The sequence below is a fragment of the Dichotomopilus funicola genome (genome assembly GCF_033296635.1).
Source record: "Dichotomopilus funicola strain CBS 141.50 unplaced genomic scaffold C8A04scaffold_40, whole genome shotgun sequence".
In the NCBI taxonomy this organism is placed as follows: Eukaryota; Fungi; Ascomycota; class Sordariomycetes; order Sordariales; family Chaetomiaceae; genus Dichotomopilus; species Dichotomopilus funicola.
Window position 1 is genome coordinate 211,233 of NW_026944061.1, and position 21,989 is coordinate 233,221.

Sequence of the window (21,989 nt, forward strand, 5' to 3'; positions counted from 1 at the left end):
GAGGACACGAAAAAGAATTGGCATTTCCACAGAGCTAATGGTCGTCAAAATGCAATTCAACTAATTAGAAGATGGCAGCAAAGTTGTTGACAACGATAGACGGGGATATGTCCAGTATAATCCAAGCCGAGTACCCTGTTCTCCCAGTCCGTTTAGCCACTCCAGACGAGGGGACCAATGACCTCATCGAGGGGCAGCGAGCTTGCCGAAGGGTCTGGACCTTGTCAACTGCCAACCGCCGAATTCTAACCGTCGAGGACTTTGTCTTTTTTTTTCTTCTGGAAAGCCCCGGTGCAGCCATGAAGCCATGATATCCAGACGTGTGCTCCTCCGGCTGCCCATGAGGCCGAGCCTTCGGGCGCCATGCCTCATCGGACCTCGTCCTTCAAACACGGGTTGGCCAATTGGTGTCCCAAGACATCCGAGGCCCTTAGTTCGAAGATGGGAGAGCAGCAGTATCGCCAAAAGCACTGCCGCGGGGGATACCAGCGTCAACACCACGTCTGGTACCGTGGGTAGCGACAATACCGGGCACATTGAAACCGGACCCAACGAGTCGATCCTGTTCTTTGACAGTACGCACAGAGGAGCCACCAGAGATGCCCCGAGACACCAGTGACTCGTGACCCCAGAACCACCCCGCTGACTTTTTGTTCTGTTCCTTTTCTCAGATATCTTCCCCCTCAGGCTCAGCTCGGTGCTTATGTGGCGTGCCTGGGAGACTAACGAGCTGCTCGGCCGGTTCAACAGCGCGTCCCTGAGCTTCCTTGACCCCATTGGCCTCGTCAAACGTGCCATCCCCAAATCCGCTCCCATCACAGTCACCGAGATCATCCCACGTTTAAAAGAGGGCGGCGCCTACGTCAAGTTTACCTATCCCAAGGACATATCGGCTACTAAGATTGAGGGTATGCACCGTGTTTCCCGAAGTCGTCGCGGCTATCTACCAGCTCTAACTAACCTCGACACCTCTTTCCTAGATGAATTGGTCAAGTCCCTCAACAAGAAACCCGTCAAGCCGTGGTTCAACCCTCTCCGCAGCATCAAGTCACACCTCGTTCTCGGCCGTCCCTGGCTCGAAGACCTACACCGTCTACCCAAGAGCCGCCTACGCATTGAATTTGTCCCCGCCAAAGATTCGGAAGCTCCTACCGAGCTATCACAGGAGTCACTATTTAGCCTCTTCCGCCGTTATGGAAAGATCTCCGACATCGTCTCCCAGCCCCCGGACTCCAAGGTCCTACCCAAGTTCGCCTACGTTGACTTTATGCTGGTGCGAGATGCCATTCTCGCCCGCAACTGCGTACATGGCTTCGTCATCCAAGAGGAGGGCAGCAAGAACCAGACGCGGCTGCGGTTATCGTATGAGCAGCGGGTGAAGCCTCATCATATCTGGAACTGGTTGACAAATCACCCGCGCATCGTCTTTCCCATTGTTGCCGCTCTTTTAGCTGCCTTTACCGTCGCCGTCTTTGATCCCATCCGCGAGTTCTTCGTCAAGGTGCGTTTGTAACTCCCCGAGAGTTTGCTCACAATGTTATCTAACCTATCCCTTAGATCCATGTCCAACGGTCCTTTGAGTTCACCAGCACCAAGCTGTATCAGTGGGTGAAACGGCAGACCTCTGACATCTTCACGTTCCACAAACGCCATGACGACGACGCCGGGCTCGACGCCCTGTTCACTCACCGAAAAGACCTAATCGAGGCCATGCAGAACAGCTTGCTAGAGACCGTTGAGACCTTCATTGTCGTTCATGGCCCGCGCGGCTCTGGCGGCCGCGAACTTGTCATGGACCAAGTCCTCGAGGGCCGCCCTGATGTGCTGGTCATCGATTGTCGGCAGGTTGTCGAGGCCCGCGGCGAAGCCGGCACCATCCGAAAGCTTGCCAACCAGGTTGGCTACCGCCCAGTTTTCTCATGGGCCAACAACCTGAGCAGCATGGTCGATCTTGCCATCCAGAGCACTACGGGTGTTAAAGCGGGCTTCTCCGAGAACTTTGAGTCGCAAGTCACCAAGATTCTCCAGACGACCGCTTCCGCCCTTAAGGATGTCTCGTTAGCCGACAAGAAGAAACGTGATAGGGACGCCAACCTGACCGACGATGCGTACCTCGAGGCACACCCTGAGCGGCGTCCCGTCGTCGTCATCGACAACTTCCTCCACAAGAGCGACGAAAGGGGCGTCGTGTATGACCGACTGTCCGAGTGGGCCGCTGCCTTGGTACAGTCCAACGTCGCCCATGTCATATTCCTGACCACCGACACCTCGTTTCCTAAACCCCTCGGCAAAGCCCTGCCCGACCGCGTCTTCCACCAAATCACGTTAGGCGATTTGACTCCGGATGTCGCCAAACAATTCGTCGTATCACAGCTCGAGTCAGATCAGGACGTGAACAGGAAAGGTGACAAGACCAACGAAAACAAACACAACAAAACCCACGACACTCCCACCATCACCGAGAAGCAGCGCAGGAGGGATCTCCAGGAGCTCGACGAGTGCATTGACCTTCTCGGCGGCCGTCTAACCGACCTGCAAGTCCTAGCCCGTCGTCTCAAGGTCGGCCAGAGCCCCAAAAAGGCCGTCGAGGACATCATCGAGCAGAGCGCCTCCGAGATCCTGCGAATGTTTCTCCTAGCCAACAAGGGTGACGGCAACAGTGCCAGTAGCACCGACAAAAAATGGTCTACCGAGCAAGCCTGGTACCTGATCCGCGAGATCGCGAGCCAGGAACGCCTGCGCTACAACGAAGTCCTTCTAACCAACACATTCGCTTCGTCCCTCACCGCTGGCGCCGCCAACCCGGAAGTTGCTCTCGAAAGCCTGGCCAACGCAGAACTCATCACCATCCGCTCGCGCCACGGCCGCCCCGCAACCATCGGAGCCGGAAAACCCGTCTACCAAGCCGCTTTCCATCGCTTGTTAGCCGACCCAGTCGTCAAGGCACGCATGAACCTAGCGGTGCTGACGGAGCTGGCTAAGATTGAGGCGAAAAATATTGACAAGGCAGAAGGGGAGTTGAGTGTTCTGGCGAGTTTGCCATCGCAGCCGTATCAGGCGGCGGATCGGGTGAATTATTTGCTTGCCAAGTTGCAGGGGAGCCAGAAAAAGATTGTGGGGTATGAGAAGGAGATGGGGGAGCTGAAGAAAGTGTTAACTGAGGAGATGTAAGTCATGTCATGTCGTGTGGGGAAAAGAGTCAAGGAAAAGGTGAGAGAAGAAAAGTGTGTGGGTTTGCGCGCTGCAGCGGTTGTAAGATACCCTTCTCACCCTGTAATGTCCAGAGGCTAGCAAGCAAGCAAGCATGAGGCAATGAACTGCCCGGAATGTATAAAACATATGACAGTTACCACCTATTCCATCCCATTCACTTGGTATAAATAAGTAAGCCGACAATATGATGCCATAAACCGACAGGGAGACAACTGACAAATACCCACGGGGAAACAAACGCTCCTGCATCCACAAAATAATCCCAACCCTGTCCTTTTCTTGTTTAATACCAGACACTTGCAGGTCTAATCCCAACAACCTCTGCCTATACTTTTTCCCCCTTTTACTCCTCCTCACTCCCTTCTTCTTCTTCTCCCTCCTCCCCTTCACTAACCTCTACTTCCTCATCGGCATCCTCTTCTTCTCCCTCAGCACCACCGTCCTGCTCGTCTGGTGGATTCACCGCCACCTCCTGGCCCTGCGCAAAGAAGATGCGCGCCGGGTGGTCATAGTCATTTTCGATGGTGTATTCATTGTCTAGACGGCGTTAGCAACAGAGAAAGCCAAGTCCCCAGTGTATGGATAGTGCATGGATCATGCGAGGGAAACACTTACACCTTGGCACGATAAAGATGCCTCCCCTGCTGATGCGGAAACTCGTCTCCTGAACGGTTACCAACACCCTGCCGGCGTGAACAAAAAATATCATAAACACCTTGCGCGAGTTCTTGAGTCGCTTCACCGCCCCAGGCGGCAAGTCCACCACACCGGCGCCAATAAACCCTTCACTAAACACCTTGGCGTAGCGGAACTCGCCGCCGACGACCTCGGTAGTTTTGATCGCCGCACTGCTGATGGCAAGCTGCTTGTCTATGACATTGATGATGTCGTTCGGTGCCGGTGGACTGAACTCATACTCGGGTTGCCAGACCACGACTTCGCCGGTGACCGTGCCCGGGTCTAGCTCCCAGACCTCCGCAGGCCCATGTGCGCCCGAGTCGTCATCGTAGTCGTCGCCGTCATACCCGGCAGCACCGCTCCTCCTCCTCCTCCCGCGCTTCCCGCCCGCAGCAGCGGCAGCAGTACTCTTCCTCCTCCCTCTCCTTCCAGCTCCGGCGCGTTTGACGTCCACCTCAGGCTCATCCACCCTGACAATCCCGCTCACGCTAGGCAGTACGAACCGGCCCGTCTTTTTGCGACCGACGAAGGTATCCTCGGCCTCGCCGCGGTCGAATTCGACGCGCTCGTTGCGCCAATACGCGAGCGGTTTGAAAGATGTGCGGCCGGAGCGGGTGCGGCGCATGGATGAGTTCGGGTCGTCGAGGTGTTCGTGACGTGACGCCGCCGGTCGGTTGATTAGGAGGCCGCGGGATTTGGGAAGGGGCGGACGCCGCGCGATGGAGATGTGCGAGGTGTCGCCTACGTCGGCATCTGGAGATGGTTTGCGACCGCGGCCGCGGGGTTTCGGCTTTGCTGCTGCTGCTGCTGAGGATTCAGCGGTGGCTGATTTGGGGGGGCGACCTCGTTTCTTGGTTTCAGCGGCACCAGCGGGCGAAATGCGTTGGCGTTTTGGATCAGGCTGGTCCGGCTCGGTTTCTGTTGGCCCCTCCAACGAGCGGCGCTTCTTAGCACCGCGGGCAGAGGGCGCTGGAGCGGCAGCTGCTGGTGGTTTTGTGGTTTTGGCTGGTCGTCCGCGTCGTCCTGGCGCCGGCCTCGCCTGTTCCGGTGTTGGCTCCTGTTCCTCCTCATCCTCAGGTTGCCCGTCGTCTTCCTGATCATCTGCATCTCCTTGCTCTTCTAGAACTGCCGGAGCAGGCTTCCGCTGAACCGCTGCAATCTTGGCCGACACGGTCGCTTGCTTCTTGGGCGGTCGTCCAGGTTTTTTCTTCGCAGCGACAGGTGTCGGTGGATCGACTTCTCCGACCGATTCCTCCTCCTGTGGCGCGTCTAATTCCGGTTCCCCGAGATCGTCGTCATCAGCGCCGTTCAGCATGGCCATGGATTCTTCAACAAAGTCGTTGACGTCGTCGTTATCCTCGTCCGCCCCGTATTCGTCCGCTCCGTTCAACACCTCGGCCTCTTCTTCATCCTCGTGTTGCAATGGCTGCATGCGATGGTGGCTTAATGACTGGGGTTGCGAAAGCGAGTGCGGGCCGCCATTCGCGACACTGCGGAAGTCGAGGCGCCGCTTCGTAGCGGCAACGGTGGAGTCGCCCGTCGGCTGGCTGCTCGACCGCGAGCCGTCGTTCCTAATGACGGAACCGCGGGCGGGGGATGACGAGTTGCGCGCGAGGAACCGATTGCGCTGGGCGGGCGAGTTGAGTAGAGTCTTGGCCGGTGATCGAACGCGCGACAATGGTACTGGCAGCCTGTTACCTTGGCTTTTAAGCAGGGCGGCGGGCCCAATTCCTGATGCTTGAGGCAGTGTTAATGTCTAGTCCTCCAAAGCTTCCTATCCCTTGCCATGGGTATTCTCGTGAGACCTACTCGTTGTGATGTCCATCGCCTCTTCGCCACTCCCATAATCATCCGAGTTTTCTTGATTCTCCTCCTGGTCCGACTTGCCGGGGGACGAAAAGAGGTTCTCAATCGGTTCCATGCCATGTTCGTCGCGGACACCCGAATCGGGTACGGTAACGCCAGTTTTCCTGCCGGAAACGGAGAGTCAGCGAAATTGCACCATACCAGAGGTTGGGAGTCTTTTTTTCTCTCCCCCTCGCTTCTTTGTGCCTTATTTGCCTCCCTTTTTTGGACATGACATACCTCCCCACTACACCGAGCTCGTAGATGTGTTCACCCTGCGGCGCAAGCGTGCGACGCGCCAGGGACGGTCGGGGTGCCATGGCGGCGGATTGTCAAACAAGACTTCGTACAAGTAGCAATAGCCAGGTTAAGAAAAAGAGGGAGAAAGTAAAGAATTACACAGTCGACGCGACGACGCTCGGGTGCCAATTTTAGGGTTTATTTGAGATGAAGCCCCAAGCCAAAAGCAATTCGGAAGACAGAGTTGCCTGACGAAACTCGAATCGGGTGCAAATCGGGCGATGCGACGCGAACACAGAATCTTAGTGTCGTTGTTTACTCGAACAGTCAAGAACTAGACGGGCGGGCGGCCGAGTCGCGTTGCGTAGTTGCACGCAGCAAGGATGGGAAGTGTTTGGCACTGTGTAGGTGGGGCAGATTATGTTAAATTCTCGACTATCATTGGCCTGTATCAGACGCGTCTCTTAACTGCAGCACGCGTCAAGCTCGGCCCCTCCAATGGAGCAAGGGTCTTTCGGTTCAGGCACTCTAAACACCTGCAGCGCCGGCGGAGGTTCAACTCTGAAATTATTCCACAGACTCTGCCTGGTTAAGATATTGGAAGCCAAACCAGTAATCCCTCAACAGTTTTCCAATCTACACCTCTCCGATTTTCAATCCGTGAATACCCAATTGATAAAGAAACCCACTCCGGCCCATCATTATGGACGAACCAATGGAAGACGCCCCCTCGGCCGTCTTCATCCCACCCTCCATCAACGAATCCGCCCTCCTCGCCGGCGACTCCTACAGCTATTTCTCCGAAGTCCCACCCTCGCTTCTCCCGCCGCCACCATCAGCGACCGCAACTCCCGGCACGGCCCCCCTCGGGCCCCCATGTGTCTTAGGCATCGACGAAGCCGGCCGCGGCCCAGTCCTCGGACCCATGGTCTACGGCGTCTTCTACCTCCCTCTCCCACTCTCCGACCCCCTCCTCCGCGACACCCACCACTTCGACGACAGCAAAGTCCTCACCCCCGCCGTGCGCGCCTCACTCATGCAAACCCTCTGCACACCCACAACCGACCTGTACGACTCATGCGGCTGGGCGATCCGCGCGCTCTCGGCACGCGACATCAGCGCGGGCATGATCCGCCCCGCGAGCAGCGCGGTGTACAATCTCAATGCGCAGGCTATGGACGCGACGGTGGAGCTGATCAAGGGTGTGCTGGATCGTGGGGTGAATGTGAAAGCGATTTACGTGGATACCGTCGGGCCGCCCGCGACACACCAGGCTAAGCTGGAGCGAGCGTTTCCGGGCGTGGACTCGATCACTGTGGCGAAGAAGGCGGATAGCTTATACCCGTGTGTGAGCGCGGCAAGTGTGTGCGCGAAGGTGACGAGGGATGTGGCGCTGGAGACGCTGTGGAGTGCGAGGGGGAAGAAGGGTCACGAGGGGGCGAACGACGAAAATGACGAGGCTATGGCTTGGGGATCTGGGTACCCCTCGGATGCGCGCTGTGTGGGCTGGCTCCGCGGCAACATGCACCCCGTCTTCGGTTGGGGTCCCGAGTGTCGCTTCAGCTGGGGCACCGCCAAGGATATGATGGAAGCGGCGGCCTCGAAAGGCGGCGCCGTTAATGTGGACTGGCCTATTGAGGAAGACGGTGACAGTCATCGTGTCACTGACTTTTTTGTCTCGGCAGACCAGGGAGGAGGTGGTGGTGGTGATGAGTTGGAAACTTGGTTTGGGGCTCCGACTGGGTTAGAGGCGTTTTAGCATACTTACTTGTCTGATGGCATGTTGAATTCCCCTTATTTGGACGCACATCTAATCTGATTAGCTAAGAGCGTTCGGGGTTGGGACTGGGCAACGGCGTTAAGGGACTGACTTAATTGTGTGTACTTGTAACAAGGTATCATGTGGCAGTGGCAGGGTAGTAGTGATGGTCAACACCCGCCGCATCGCTTATGCAAACCATGAGTGAACAACAAGACGGCACAGAAAAGAAAAAGATGCAGGCTTGTTCAAAATTACACTATTGTCTTTACAGCAATCCCACAATACCGAATACAGGCCTTGTACAATATACTAACGCATCCTGTATCTAGATATCATCCTCCTCTTCCGCTACACCGGCCTTCTTCCCTTGCCTATCCAATCGATCCAAGCTGATCCCGTTGCTGTGGCTAGTGCCGTTTTGCGACCTCGCCGGCATTGCGATCGCTTGCCGAACAGTTTCGTTGCTCTCCAAAAAGTCGCGCAGCTTCTCCTTACCAATCTCGACGGCCTGGTTCGATGCCGCGTTGGCCATTTGCATCATAGGACCAAGCAGGTTGAGGGTGTAGGCCACGTAGGTGCCGCCCCCCATGACAAGAATAAGCATGAACAAGATGGGGTTACGGAGGACTGTTGTTGGAAAGGTCAGTTAATACGAACACATCCGAAGCCAGGTTTAAAAAAAGGAATGCAGTTCAAGGGGACAAAAAACATACCCATAACGATCTCGTTCCACCCCAGCACCAGCAGGACAACATAAAAGTACAGTGGTACTTGGGTAATTCCCCCGATCGCGCTCCGCTTCGCCTCAACATAAACGCCATCCGCCATCTTCTTGAACCGCACCACCAAGTCCTGCCGCTTGCTCTCGCTCAGCACCGTCATCTCTTCCTCCAAACTCTTACCCTCTTCCTCGTCAACCCCGCCGATAGGCAGCAGATCCTCCTCATCCTCAGGCTCTACACCGGCGGGCTGCACGCCAACAAATGCCGGCAGATCGGGGGCCGCGTAGGTCTCGGCGAGGCGGAACCGCGCGAGCAACGGGATGAGGCTGAGGGTGGACTCGCGGGCGCGGGTGTAGACACCCTCGATGTCGTCGGTAGGACGCCAGATGCGCGGGACGCCCTCGTCGTCGTAGCGGAATTTGTCCTCAAAGTTCTCACGCAGCTTCATTAGGATGTTGCTTTCCATCATTTCCTCCTCGATTTTCTCGCGCAGCGCAACCCAGCTCTTGCGCCGCAACCGCCAAAGCCCCACGTCGACCTCCTCCGGACTCGCCTCAAAGCTCTTGGCCCGGTCCGCGAAACGGGTCTCGGCCTCGCGGACGATTCCAGAAAACGAGCTCCACACGCGATCCCAGAGATCCTTCTCGGTGGCCAGTTTGTCTCCATTCTCAGGCGCCCCGGAACCACCACGACCGCTACCCAGCTTGTTGAACTCGAGCCCGACAGCATCAGTCAACCGCGACTTGACCCACCGCTCCACCCGAGTGGCTAGCCGGCGCATCTCCTCCTTGCGCAGGCGCGCGCTGACCTCGTCGAGCTCTTTCTCAAACAGCCGGTACTGCGGCTTGAAGTTGGTCCACGCCACACCCTGGATCAGTAGGCTCTGCGCCTCCTTGCGAAACACGTCGAGTGCCGTCTTTTTCTGCTTGTCGACAATTTCGGCAAACTCGTACGCCCCACCAGCCTTTTGCCCAGCCTTGACAGCAGCCGTCACAGCCTCACTAAAGGAAACCACACCGGCCTTGTGCGCGGCCGACAGTTGGGTCTGGTAGAGGGCCTTGAGGCGGGCATCGATCTTCGTCTCAAGCTCGCCGCGCTTGGTGGTGTAGACCCCCTTGTGGTAGCGTCCGGCCTGGGTCTCGAAGGCACGCACACACTTGTCCCGGGCGCCGGACCCGGCGACACCCAGGTCGGGCAGCACAAGCGTAGGTTTGCCGAGTCGTGTGGCTTCGGCCTGCTGTTCCTCGAGCGGGAGGATGACGGCATCGAAAGCAACAAGCACCTCGCGCGAGATCTCGTCGCAGCGAAACTGGGCGAGCAACTCCTGTTGGGTCGGGAGGTCCAGGTCCTTGTTGTTCACGATCTGGTCCCACACGCCTTGGGCATAGACGGAGAGACCGTCAGCGGGAATCCGACGATGGTATTCGGGCAGAAATAGCCCTCCTGTAAGCTTGCCGCTTTCGTCCTGGGCTGAGCGGTGACCAGCGGTGAAGCGGGTGCTCAGCTGATCGATCTCACTAACGAAGCGCTCTGGCTGTAGAAGCTTGTGGGGCAGGCCTTCGAAGGCGATATCGAAATAGTCTCCAATCTTGGATTCCTCGAGGCCTTGGGGTTTCGAGATGGTCGACCAGATGCGGCTGAGGTCCTGAGTTAGGGTGTCGCATAGGTTCGTAAAGGGGGTCTGGCCGACGTAGTCACGGATGACAAAGAGGAGAAGAGATCGTGTTTGTGACCTAAGCGCCACACGCATGTTAGTATTTTGGGGCGGCTCCCATGATGCAGAAACCACATACTGCTTGTCTTTCAGGAATAGTTGTAGGTTAACCTCAAACACGGTCTTGAGGAGACCCATATTCGCGCCCTGGTACAGGCCGACTTGGTGCTCCCAAATATTGACAATCAGGACCTCACTTGTAGCCAATGCAAACAAGGCGCTTTTGCGCTCAAAGTCTTGATCCTCGCCGCGCTCGCGGCCGTCCGTTCCCTCGACGTCCATGACCAGAATATTGTCGGCCATGGCGGAGGGCCCGGTCGGCCCGGTCGTGCGCTTGTTCTTAGACATCCATATTCCCTTGGTCGTCTGCTGGCGGGCGGTCTCGGACATGACGCTAAAGTCGGTCTTGAACAGGTTGTTGAGCAAGGTCGATTTGCCGGTCGACTGCGAGCCGAAAACGGAGATAAGGTGGTAGTTGAAGCCGGCCTCGGCCACGTGTGTTTCGCCTAGGTAGTCATTGAGATTGGTGCTGGTTAGAGAGTGCGTTGTTAGCAATCAACATCCAAGGAAAAGAGTCAATGAAATAATAATAACAATGGTGCCAACGCACTTGAATGACTTTTCCTCGTCAATGACCTGGATGCCGTGCTCGTACTGCTTTGCAGTCGGCCCGTCACCGACTGGCGCAAGGTGGCCATTCATCGCGGGCCGGGTGTTCGTACGCAACACAATGGTATGGTGGAATTGTATACAAAGCTATGTAATGCTTTGCGATGATGTGAGATGGAGCGGGCAAAACCTCAAAAATGAAAGTGTGTTCTGATTTCTGGCCTCCGGGCGCGGCAGACGTGCCGTGGTGTTGTAGCCGAAAGGATCCACTGGCTTGGCGAGCAACAGGGGCGCAATTTCGGCCACAGCAGGGTCAGCTTCCATTTCATGCAACAGAAGCTGAACCCAGGGGGGACTCATTCGTGCTTGTGACAGTGGCTTGAATATTTGTTAAAGGGGTGCCAAGAAGAAACTAATCCCGTTCCGGCGATGTACATGGCTTCCAAGTTGTGCGATTGGCCTGCAATTGGTGCAAAGCTTTGGCCAACATCGCATGACGTCTTCCCACAAGACCATACACGTCACGCTGGACTGTCGTCGCCTTCGGCCTCATGTCTTCATGAGCCTTTCAACCTGCATTTCTATACGCCACGTGAATGACCCATCCTCAAGACTTTAAACTATTATCCGTCCAAATAGTTCGGGGGGCCTACCTTCCCCTTCCCTGCCCAATGTAAAGCAGTGTAGGGAAGAAGGCGATTCATTGGCTTGCTTCCCTCTTGCTCGATATCACAAAACAATCGAGAGTTCCGAAGCGATCAAGTCGGCTGGGAAAAAAGAAGTTTCTTTGTCTTGTTCTTAGGGCGTTTTTGGGGTGCTTTGATATACTAAATAAATCACCGATAATGTCCGCCCCCTTAAAATAAACCTTATCCAGACCATGAGAATGGACACAGTTTTTGAACTCGTACTTCGTAGGTGTATGGAGTTTCAGTACTGAAGTATCAGTACCTGGGTACCTACGTAGTATCCGGTCTCAACTACGTCAACCCCGGCCCCACATTTTAGCTATCTCTGTCTGCTCAGGGTGGCATGTACACTCGGTCACCAACATGCTAAACGACACGTTCCATCCATCTGAGGGTGACTCTTCTATTCAATACCTATGTATTGCCCATATGTGGCCAGCCACGAGTAGTTCTCACGATACAACAGTCAAGAATCCAAGTGCTCAATTTTACCGACTCCAAACCGTGACTTGTGGCATACCATCCAAACAGATTCACGCCTATAGCACCAAGACAACTCGCAATGCTCCCCAACGTTGATCCCGCCATCCTCGACGCCCTCGGGCTCGAAGCCACCAGCTCCAAGCTAGTCTCCCACGGTGGATCTAGTTTCGCCTCGTCCTACAAACTAACCGCCACCAAAGACGGCCATGAGCTCGCCTTCTTCGTGAAAACGGGCACCGGCCCCCAAGCCGAAGTCATGTTCCGTGGCGAGTACGCCTCACTCAACTCCATCCACGCCGCCGACCCGTCTCTGCACTTATGTCCTCGCGCCCATGCCCATGGGCCCCTCCGTAACTCACCAGGCAAATTCTTCCTCGCCACCGATTTCCTCGATATGCGAGCCTCCTCTTCCGCATCTTCTGGATCAGCCTCCGGCAAAGACACCGGCCTCTCCCTCGCAGCGAAACTCGCCAAACTGCACACCACCCCAGCCCCCATCCCCAAGGGCTTCAGCCGCCCCGTCTTTGGCTTCCCCGTACCCACATGTTGTGGTGCCACTCGTCAAGACAACACCTGGACGGAGTCATGGGCCGAGTTTTACGCGGAACGCCGCCTGCGCGCCATCTTGCGAGAGAATGTACGCCAGAATGGGCCTGATCGGGAGCTGGGCGAGGCTGTCGAGAAACTGGCGGCTATTGTCGTGCCACGGTTGCTAGGGGACAACCATCTGAAGGGTGTGCAGCCCGTCGTGGTGCATGGTGACTTGTGGAGTGGAAATCACGGGCATGGGAGGATTATAGGAAGAGACGGCGGCCGCGGAGCAGGAGTCGAGGAGGTGGTGTTTGACCCGTCGGCAGTGTATGGGCATTCCGAGTATGATTTGGGGATTATGAACATGTTCGGTGGGTTTGGAAGTCGGTTCTGGAAGGAATATGAGAGTCTTGTGCCCAAGGCTGAACCAAAGGAAGAGTGGGAGGATCGAATTGCGCTGTATGAACTGTAAGTGTTCGCGTTCTCCCTAACTTTTGCCTTGCCCCTTAGATGCTGACGCTCTCGCAGCTACCACCATCTCAACCACTGTGCCCTATTCAGCGGCGTATACCGAAGTGGTGCCATGTCCATCATGCGCAAGCTCATCTCCAAGTACGGGAATTCCGAGTCCCGAAGCGCCAAAACTCCCGCAGAATAGGTAGAAAATCTCGGTTTGGCCCAAATTATCATGTTGCCCTTTCACTCCACAATGCCCACGCACCATATCGCTGATTTCCGCATCAAAATTTCTCTCGGTAGCATGTATTCTCAAACCACCCTTCGAGGCGATCAAGGCGCTCTTGTCCCGGAGACCCGCGTATCGTGACTGCGGCGGTCGAATGCCGGGAATTCAAACACGCCCTTCAGCTGATCCCTCGCCCCCACCAGCCGCGCATGTGCTTGCTTTACGCGGTCCGGCATCGTGGCTGCGGGGGTGGCATCCACCTTGGCGTTGATGTAGAGAATCCAGATATTGCCCACCGGTCTGAGGGAGGCTGGGTTAGGGACTTGTTTGGGCGCGGCTGGATCTGGATTTTGATTTGAGTCCGGGCTCGCGGGCAGATTGAAGAAGCGAGTTAAGCAATACTCGATGCCTTCGAACCACCAGGAGTATGACTCCTCAATCAAATCTGATTTCAGCCTAAGCAGCGACGGTTAGACACAATCTTTATATGAGCAAGAACATTGGGCTTTGCCTGAAAATACGAACCCAAACTTGCTCTCCGCAAGAATCGTCGGCGCCCTCGGGTCATCAATGTCGACGACCCTGCGCTGAGTGATAAAAGGCGGCCGTTGAGGGCTAGGAGGATCTGGTAGATCAACCCACCTCAGTGCACACGGTTTGCCGCCCGGAATCTCGACTAACGGCGCGTCGTCTCCACTAAACAATCGCGGGTATTAGCGACAGAAATGAGAGCGGCTGGTTGAGGTGATAGCTCACGTTGCTGCTCCGCTCATGGCGTTCTCAACTTCCGGCGTGATATCCATCCGTACCTGCACCACCGATGGCTGTTTGACAAGAATTTGATGCAGTTCCTGCCACAGGGGTGTTGTCGGTCTCCGCTCCTTTTGCAGCTGCTTGATCGTGGTAAGGCCCTGCGCGGTCGAAGCCTGTGGTCTGTAGTGCTGGATGCGTGTAAAAGAGTGCCGCTCTCGGGATTCTGTGATGCCGCTCAATATCGATCGCGCGGTAACGCCGTCGTCATCCAAGACGGAAGCAGCGAGGAAGCTTTCGTGGGTCATGGTCACACTAGGTTACCAGAGTGACGACCTAATCTACCCCGATAAAATTCACCGTGTAAAGAATGAAATCAATTGCAAAATCCGATGAGCGGTGGGGTAGATGGGGTTTTCAACCTGTTTCAGTATGTTCCGCCGCTGATTGTTGCACCTGGCAAGTTAGGGAGAAGGTTGACGACCTGGAGATACTCGGGTTGTGAGCCAGTGACGCTAACCTAAACAGTGCGAACATGTCGAAATATGTGTCTCACGTGATAATACCGGGGAGCTTGGGTTCCAGCACCCCAGTGAACCGCGACCTGACATTCAAACTCGCTTCAACTTCAAAGTAACCTTGTATTGCAACTACTCAAGAAAACTATCCCGGATTCACCACGAGGGGCTACAAAAGACGGCATCTTCATGCTTTTTTTATTGTGTAAACTATGCCAACCTACAATCCAATAATCACTTAGTTTTCAAATCACATGATTGATGACTCCAGTCTTTCACTCGTTTTCCCAGTTTAGGTTTACCTTAGACCCTTTCCACGTGCATGATGCATTAGGTTCTTCACCCCTCGCGGCAGGACAAGCCCGCAACGCGAGAGACATGCCCGATCCCCGAGGCAGCCGAGTATAAAATAGCACGTCCCCCCCTCCTCAACCAGTATCAGTTCTTTTACCATGATCCTTCAATATTAGTGACATGCCCTTTAGGACTTCCTCAACCTGGAACCCTGCACACTTCTTTTCAAAACATAACCGCATCACACCTCTACCCTATTTACTTATCCAGTTGCTGACCTAGTTGAGCTACCAACCATTAGCCCACGCGCTCAGTGACGGCACTCACATTCCAAGATGGATAGGCTACATCGCTGGAAGAGTCCGTTCTGCGCGCATGACAAGCGCGAAGACCGTGCTATTTCAGCGAAAGCCCGCAAGCTCACCCGACAATGCCCCTGTCGCCAACACCATTTGCGCTGTTCCATGTGCATAATCGCTCGGACGCTCCTCGAAGTGATACCTTCAAAGCGAACCCATATCGCCGCTCTCGGGGATCACGAGTCATCCTTGAGGACCAAGCCTTCTCGCCGGAGCCGGACATCACCCGTTCCAGCAAAACGTCCAGCCAAGCGAAGCTCCAGACACTGGGAGGACGAACACCAGTGTTTTGACCCTTCTACTCTAGGGCAGGACATATTTGGCGGCGAGCCCGACGATCCAACTGCAGGTCTTGTTGTCAGCATCCATCTCACACCAGGAACACCAGTCGATGCGGCATCTCCAATACCTCCCGAACCAGGGGAATTATCAACGGCCATGAATCGTACATTCAGTACGTTGGGACGCCTCCTATGTCCCAATTTTTCCACCTCCCAACAACAAGCCTTAACGGGGCCAGCAGCTTGTCAAGCTATCTTTGGGTCAACGTATGGGAGGGGAACCACCAACATGCTTGGGATCTGGAGCGGCGGCCCGCCTCAGGCCTGGTCCCAGGTCAAGCACTGGGTCCAGCAGCAAACAAAAATATGGTTTGGGTGGGCTCGCTAAGGCGATCCTTTACAAGAGTCCTCTAGTTAGGTTGATATTAATGTACAACCACTTATTTGCTTCAGCCTTTTCATCAGTGTTAAGTGTATTGATAACGTAGTATACAGTAACTGAGTTTTGGATCGTTGTGATACCGACCTGGTCTCCAATTAAAGGTGTTCTGAGACATTAAGCTGTTACTCGTTTGTCGGCAATGACCCCCATTCGGTTCCTGAGGTACATGTACCTAGGTACATAGCTGCACCTCCCTACCCCACCTCGATGCCCAAGCACTGCAGGCTGACACTCGTTCCTTCTGCAATACGGCAACCAAGAATAGAAGACACGGCCTGAGAATATCACAGACCTCAAACGTGTAAGGCAATCGCTCCCCTCTCTAAAGGGTTTTCTCTCTTTTCTTCGGTTATTCTTCTGCGTTTGTACATTCTCGCCCCAAGACTCACAGGGAACAGCTTCGACTACAAAATGGCACAGATCGCGAGAGCATTTGTCGGACCTGTGATCCATTCACTCTCGCCATCTGAGCTCGAGATTCTTCCCTGTGCTCTTCTCGTCGTCAGCAGCGAAGGAGTAATCTCGTCTTTTCTCAAATCCACCGACCCCCAGCAGACTCGGGACACACTCGCCTCCCTCAATTTCCCCCCAGGCCTCATCACGATCCACAACCTCGAACGTGGCCAGTTCCTCATCCCGGGCTTCGTCGATACCCATAACCACGCTCCGCAGTGGGCGCAGCGCGGCCTGGGTCAGGGTATGCACATCCTGGACTGGTTAGACGCCATCACCTTCCCTAACGAAGCTCGCTTCCGCGACCCGGCCTACGCCCGCCGTATCTATGCCGACTGTGTCGATGGCTTCTTACGTCAGGGCATCACCACCGCCTCGTACTACGGCTCTGTCCACGGCGAAGCCACCCGTATCTTAGCCGATCTCTGCCTTGCCAAGGGCCAACGCGCTCTCGTCGGCAAGTGCAACATGACCCGCAACTCCCCCGATTACTACCTCGATGCCTCGGTCGAGGATAGCCTGCAAGTCACGCGGGCGTGTATCGCACACATCCGCTCGCGGGACCCAGAAGGCGCCCTCATCCGCCCGATCCTCACCCCGCGATTTGCCATTTCGTGTGACGACGCTGCACTTCAAGGTCTAGGTGATATCGCGCGTGGCGACCCCCTGTTGCCCATGCAGACGCACTTCAACGAGGCCGAGCAGGAGATGCAGGCTACTGCTGAACTGTTTCCGCAATTCACGAGTGAGGCGGATCTATATGAGCATTTCGGGTTGCTAAACGAGCGGTCGATCTTGGCGCACTGCTGTTACATGAGCGAGTATGAGATGAGCCGGATTAAGGCGCTCAACTGTGGTGTTGCGCACTGTCCGATTTCCAACATGACGGTGGGCGGGGGATTCATGGCCGCACCGATCCGCGATTTTATGCGGCGTGGTATCAAAGTCGGGCTGGGCACCGACAGCGGTGGTGGGTTCTCGAGCAGTATTTTAGACGCCATACGCCAGGCGATGATTGCTAGTCACGCGCGGGAGGCCACGTCCGAGGGGCGAGATACGGGGCTTTCTGTCCACGAGGTGTTCTATCTGGCAACACTGGGCGGGGCGCAGGTTTGCAGCCTCGCTGACAAGGTGGGTAACTTTGAGGTGGGCAAGGAGTTTGATGCCGTGCTGGTGGGTACTCAAGGCACTGAGCGGGGGATCATGACCCTGGTGGAGGAAGAGGACAGCCTGAAGACCGTGTTTGAGAAGTTCATTATGACGGGAGATGACCGAAATATCACACAGGTGTTTGTCCGGGGCCGGGTGGTGAAGGGAGGTTGAGCTTTTGCTCTTGTTGAGGCGAAGTGTAAACTAGGACCCCCCTTAGACTCTAGAGGAGCGACAACCTAGGGTATGTGAACCAAAGACTTTCCATTGTTTTCCCACATACGACCATACCTACTTGAAAATTCGGGATCCCGTCCGCTCTCCCTTAGACAAGCAAGTAAGGGCCAGGTTAGTAGCTAGGTCGGTGACGACTAGCGAATCTTTGGTGTTGTATGTTTTTTACCTGTTCTGCTCTTGTGCCTTTTTTTTGCCTCCGTGTCATTGCTACAATTTGTCGATTTACAAAAACACACAGGCCAGAGAGTAGAATCTAAGCATGGGATGTTGATATATGAGATGTGTGAATGGACGTTCTCTCTAGACCTAAGTATCCGCACAGTTTTTCATCATTATTCCCAACGCCCCAACCGCGAACACCACGCTCGTTTTATGCCAGAAGTCGCTGGACTGTTAATTAAACAAGATACAGTGCTCCCCTAAACAATACGCCAACGCTCGATCAGTGCCATGGTGCGTTCAAATACCCAGAAAGCTATCAAACAAGTAGGACCTTTTTCGTCTCACATCCATAAAAGAACCCCTTCCTGCTCTCATACCCCACGGCAACACCCACACGCCGGAAAGACTCGCCAGCCTGGCCCTGCCTACTACTGGACCCAGACATGGGTATCAACAACAGCATTGCCAGCTCACCTAGCTCCAAACACACAATCTCCTTTTCACAACCACTCCCAACATACGGCAGCGCCTCGACAGACTCAACCTCAATCAGCGCATTTCCCTCAGGGGGGTTCTTCACAGCAAGGTAATCCAGCTGTCCCACCACCTCGCCACTATGCGCATCCTTGGAAAGAATCCGCCCATTCCCGCCGTGTCGAGCGTACAAGCTCTGCCCCGGGAACGCACCAAAGTCAAACCCGGGCCGCCCCCCGCGCTCCCGCTCAATAGTGCCCCACGGGACACAGGACGCGTCAGAGGATATGAAGCGCCGGACGCGGCCCTGGACCTGGACTACCTTGACGCCGCGGCCGCGCTCTTCCACGGCCCGACCGCGGTTGATGTAGTCGGTGGAGGGGTCGCCCGTGTTCACGGGGCGAGGTAGAGGCGAGCTGGCGGCGTCGATGTGTTCTACAGAGAGGAACTGGAACTGTTGGGCCTGGCGGAAGGGAGAGGTGGTTTTGGTCCGGGTGGTGACCCGCAGTGGCAGAGACGCCCAGGACCAGGACGGCGCAATATGCTGCAGGTTCTGCCGTGAGTCGGCTGCGTTGATGACGGACCAGGCTAAGTGGTGGGCAAAGTCGTCTCTCCAGAGCCCTGCGAGATACGCCTCGGTGATGACGGCGCCTCCATTCCCCGCTTTAGCGTTGTAGAAGCGCACAGCAAGACCGGCTATGGCCAGGAACCGGTCTCTTGGTGCTACGAGGTCGCGGCGGGTGTAGGCGTCGACAATGTCGAGCCATTCTTCGTGGAGGAGCCGCTCGTCTCCTGTCCGGCAGAACTCGAGGAATCGCTGGGTACAGTTTGGTGGTGATGATGATGATGATGGTGATGATGAGGGGCACGGTAAAACTGGTATGCTTGATATTGTCTTGGTGTCGAGGCTGTCAATATCCGCTCGGGGGAACTGCTCAAGCGCCTCTGTCTCGGACACCTGGCACTCTAAACAAGACCAGTACCACTGCTGGCCCGCCCAGTACACAATCCTGGGCGACAGCCGCTCTTCTTGCAAAGTCCACGCCCGCAAGGACACGGGAGACTCTAGACGAACCCGGTCCAGGGGCAACTGCGTGTTGTGAAGCCACCACGACTCGCGCAGCTGGCTTGGCTTGATGGGGTGTGCCCAGGCCTGTCTGTCGTAGAGTAGGCGGTCCGTGGCCTTGGTGCTTGAAGATGCAACCAGCGTGAAGACTGAGTTTCCGTAGACTTCGTGCATCAGCGACGCTTCCGTGTCCCAGTTGGTGCCTTTCGGGATGCAGACGTTGTCGATCCAGATGTAGGAAACGCCAAGCGAAGACGATATGGTGATAGCGTCTTGCATGGTTTCTGGCAGTTCTTGTATCGAGAAAGGGTTGAGACGCTCAGAAACAGGCCGGCCATTTGTCGTCTTGGTTCCGGCCCCCTTAATCCTTGCCCATTCCTCAGCGGGCATGCTTGCTGGGTCACCCCAAGAGTAGCTCAACACAGCATAGTCCACCGGTTCTGGCGGCCCCTCTACGAGCTGGACGGCACCGTCAGAGAGGATCTTGAGCAGCCAACTTGGATTCCGGCGAGACCAGCGATATCTTGAGGAACACTCGTGCCTGTGATGGCAATCATTGATGGCCTGGCGCAAGCTAGAAAGATCGGGGCGTAATCCAGGCGTGTGTTGAGTCAGGTTCCCGGCCCGGTCACAAGGTTGGTTGCTCAGATGAACCGTCGCGGAAAACAGTGTTGATTTGGGAGATTTGATGGCCAGCTCCAGCATAGCATCGCCATTCGAGATGAGGTGGAGAGAAGCATGAATGGGCCACTGGTTCTCGGGGTGTTGGAGCCGTTCAGCGTCTTGTTTTGTGATCTGGTTCAAGAGGAAAGCTTGCCGTAGTGTTCGGCAAGTGTCGCAGCCCGAGTTGGCGGCGCAACGGTCGAGCTCAAGGTAACTTTCATGGACGATAGAGGAGGGCGAGCAACCTTGGAAAGCGTGATCCCGTCTTCTGTGGACTTCGCCCCAGCGGAGAATCTCACAGACCCGGTCACATCCTTCACACTGCTCTTGCCAGGATTCATCCGAAATGGCCCAGAGGAGATCGGATCCGGGGACCGACGTTGGGAGTAGGCCGAGGACCGCGTCCACTGCTCGCCATAGCTGGCTCTCCGGCATTATTTGTGATTTTGCCAACATTGTGTCAAGTCAGCCGGGTGGTTGTTGAGAGAGTCGGTGAGCACTCATTGCTACGACGCCCATGGGTCATACCGGACGGCATCGGCATTAAGTATTGTTACCCATATCGAAGGTCTGTATCAGATGGGCGCTAAGGGGGGTCATGTAGGTTCCTGGCAAAGCAATCCAGTGCCGTTGAGGCTTGGATCGATCCCAACTTGCTTGCGGTTAACCGGTTGGTCACTCGGTCCTACGCAAAACACCAAAACGGCATTCTCCTCTACAGGGCAGATTGGACCCAGAGACCCGAGAAATCTGGCAGGCAGATTCCTAGCACTGCGTAAAACCTGATCGGGTAGTTTTTGGTCTCTTCGCCTTGTCGATTTTTGGGGTAATTAGCCTAGTCCAACAAAATATCTTCAGGTTACCGAGTGCCCGGAATAGGCGGGCCAACCCAATTGTGGGCGGGCCAGGAAGTACCCCGCCGATTTCCCGATGAATCCAGATTCAGGGCCGGTAAGGAATCGCGAAACCATCTGATGTCCGGGCCGTTGCGGCTATGCAACGGTGCCGTGCGGGTCCCAGGTGAGGGGCAAAGTCGCCGTGGCGCATGGGTGGGACAGTCTAACGCTTATAAGTCACTGCTTGAGGAATCCGGCTCTTTTCCTCCTCCATTGTAGTGTAGCATCGCGAACTCGCTGGGGGCTGTCGCAGAAATTCGTTGCGGGGTCCGATCGTTCTGAGACCCCCAAACCTGCTGCATGGTGAGATAAGTATGTTTGTGGCCCGCCGAATGTCATCGGCAATACCTAAAGACGGAAGGCAGCTCGGTAACTCGTAGACGCCCTACACAAAACAAAGTACCTAACTTTAGGTGCTTGTGCTTTCCATACCTCCATCTGTCTCCGTGACCTGGATTTCGGTGAGAAATCGACTAGGCGAATAACGTCGTCGCGACAAATGGTCTCTAACCTTCCTACGAAAGGATCACAGAGACGTCCTACCTACCAGCAAATAGAACGGCGGAGCCTCGTCAATGGCGCGGCCCCGGGGCAACACCAACATTCCGGAAAGCACAGTCCGGCGCCGTGTACATAGTAGCCCGCGCAGGTTGCCCGATGGCCCCACGGCACTGCTGCGGCCTTCATTGAGACGCAAATTAGCCCGGATTACGGATCGAGATCCCAAAAAAGAGAAATCTGAAACGATCGAGCTGAGTGGCCCTGGATCAGATAATTAAGGCGAGTTTGGGCACAATCCCAGTGGGCCAACCGCGGCTGTGGTCAAGCTGAAGCCTCCGCCCTGGCAGCTCGCGTGATACAACCAGGCAGACTGGGGCCAGACAGAGCAAGAGAAAATCGGACGGCGTGAAAGGTGAGGGTCGCAAACAGCAGCGGATGGCTAAATTAGGCGCGGGGTGTGGGGTCGCGGGGTTCTGTGTTGTGGCGTGTGGAAACATTGAACTGCCGCAGCCAAAGTGGGTGACAAAAAATAGTCGCTCCCGAAAGTATCACACGCACCATAAACCACTACAA

The 21,989-nt window shown here is 55.6% G+C and overlaps 8 protein-coding genes across 8 annotated transcripts; 4 read left to right on the forward strand and 4 right to left on the reverse strand.

Moving 5' to 3' along the window:
• Window positions 1–307: 307 nt before the first annotated feature.
• C8A04DRAFT_38026 (RNA12 protein-domain-containing protein) lies at window positions 308–3,171 on the forward strand (the record flags this gene model as incomplete). The annotated part of the gene is made up of 4 exons (XM_062784086.1): window positions 308–575; window positions 672–908; window positions 981–1,501; window positions 1,606–3,171. The coding sequence occupies 4 exons, from the start codon at window positions 308–310 to the stop codon at window positions 3,169–3,171; spliced, it is 2,592 nt and encodes an 863-aa protein (XP_062636183.1).
• Window positions 3,172–3,556: 385 nt separating this feature from the next.
• C8A04DRAFT_12954 (kinetochore CENP-C fungal-like protein) lies at window positions 3,557–6,056 on the reverse strand (the record flags this gene model as incomplete). Its single annotated transcript, XM_062777530.1, has 4 exons — window positions 3,557–3,750; window positions 3,829–5,628; window positions 5,701–5,861; window positions 5,977–6,056. The coding sequence occupies 4 exons, from the start codon at window positions 6,054–6,056 to the stop codon at window positions 3,557–3,559; spliced, it is 2,235 nt and encodes a 744-aa protein (XP_062636184.1).
• A 623-nt stretch (window positions 6,057–6,679) lies between these two features.
• Window positions 6,680–7,735, forward strand: C8A04DRAFT_38028 (ribonuclease H2 subunit A; the record flags this gene model as incomplete). The annotated part of the gene is made up of 1 exon (XM_062784087.1): window positions 6,680–7,735. The coding sequence occupies one exon, from the start codon at window positions 6,680–6,682 to the stop codon at window positions 7,733–7,735; it is 1,056 nt and encodes a 351-aa protein (XP_062636185.1).
• Window positions 7,736–8,063: 328 nt separating this feature from the next.
• C8A04DRAFT_12969 (protein SEY1) lies at window positions 8,064–10,876 on the reverse strand (the record flags this gene model as incomplete). The annotated part of the gene is made up of 4 exons (XM_062777535.1): window positions 8,064–8,365; window positions 8,452–10,193; window positions 10,254–10,703; window positions 10,785–10,876. 4 exons carry the CDS (start codon window positions 10,874–10,876, stop codon window positions 8,064–8,066), a joined length of 2,586 nt encoding a protein of 861 aa, XP_062636186.1.
• A 1,158-nt stretch (window positions 10,877–12,034) lies between these two features.
• On the forward strand, window positions 12,035–13,144 carry C8A04DRAFT_38030 (Fructosamine/Ketosamine-3-kinase; the record flags this gene model as incomplete). Its single annotated transcript, XM_062784088.1, has 2 exons — window positions 12,035–12,954; window positions 13,015–13,144. 2 exons carry the CDS (start codon window positions 12,035–12,037, stop codon window positions 13,142–13,144), a joined length of 1,050 nt encoding a protein of 349 aa, XP_062636187.1.
• A 131-nt stretch (window positions 13,145–13,275) lies between these two features.
• C8A04DRAFT_29585 (mediator complex, subunit Med18) lies at window positions 13,276–14,229 on the reverse strand (the record flags this gene model as incomplete). Its single annotated transcript, XM_062781057.1, has 3 exons — window positions 13,276–13,627; window positions 13,697–13,867; window positions 13,928–14,229. The coding sequence occupies 3 exons, from the start codon at window positions 14,227–14,229 to the stop codon at window positions 13,276–13,278; spliced, it is 825 nt and encodes a 274-aa protein (XP_062636188.1).
• A 1,997-nt stretch (window positions 14,230–16,226) lies between these two features.
• C8A04DRAFT_29586 (uncharacterized protein) lies at window positions 16,227–17,591 on the forward strand (the record flags this gene model as incomplete). Its single annotated transcript, XM_062781058.1, has 1 exon — window positions 16,227–17,591. One exon carries the CDS (start codon window positions 16,227–16,229, stop codon window positions 17,589–17,591), a length of 1,365 nt encoding a protein of 454 aa, XP_062636189.1.
• A 541-nt stretch (window positions 17,592–18,132) lies between these two features.
• C8A04DRAFT_38033 (heterokaryon incompatibility protein-domain-containing protein) lies at window positions 18,133–20,475 on the reverse strand (the record flags this gene model as incomplete). The annotated part of the gene is made up of 1 exon (XM_062784089.1): window positions 18,133–20,475. The coding sequence occupies one exon, from the start codon at window positions 20,473–20,475 to the stop codon at window positions 18,133–18,135; it is 2,343 nt and encodes a 780-aa protein (XP_062636190.1).
• Window positions 20,476–21,989: the final 1,514 nt, after the last annotated feature.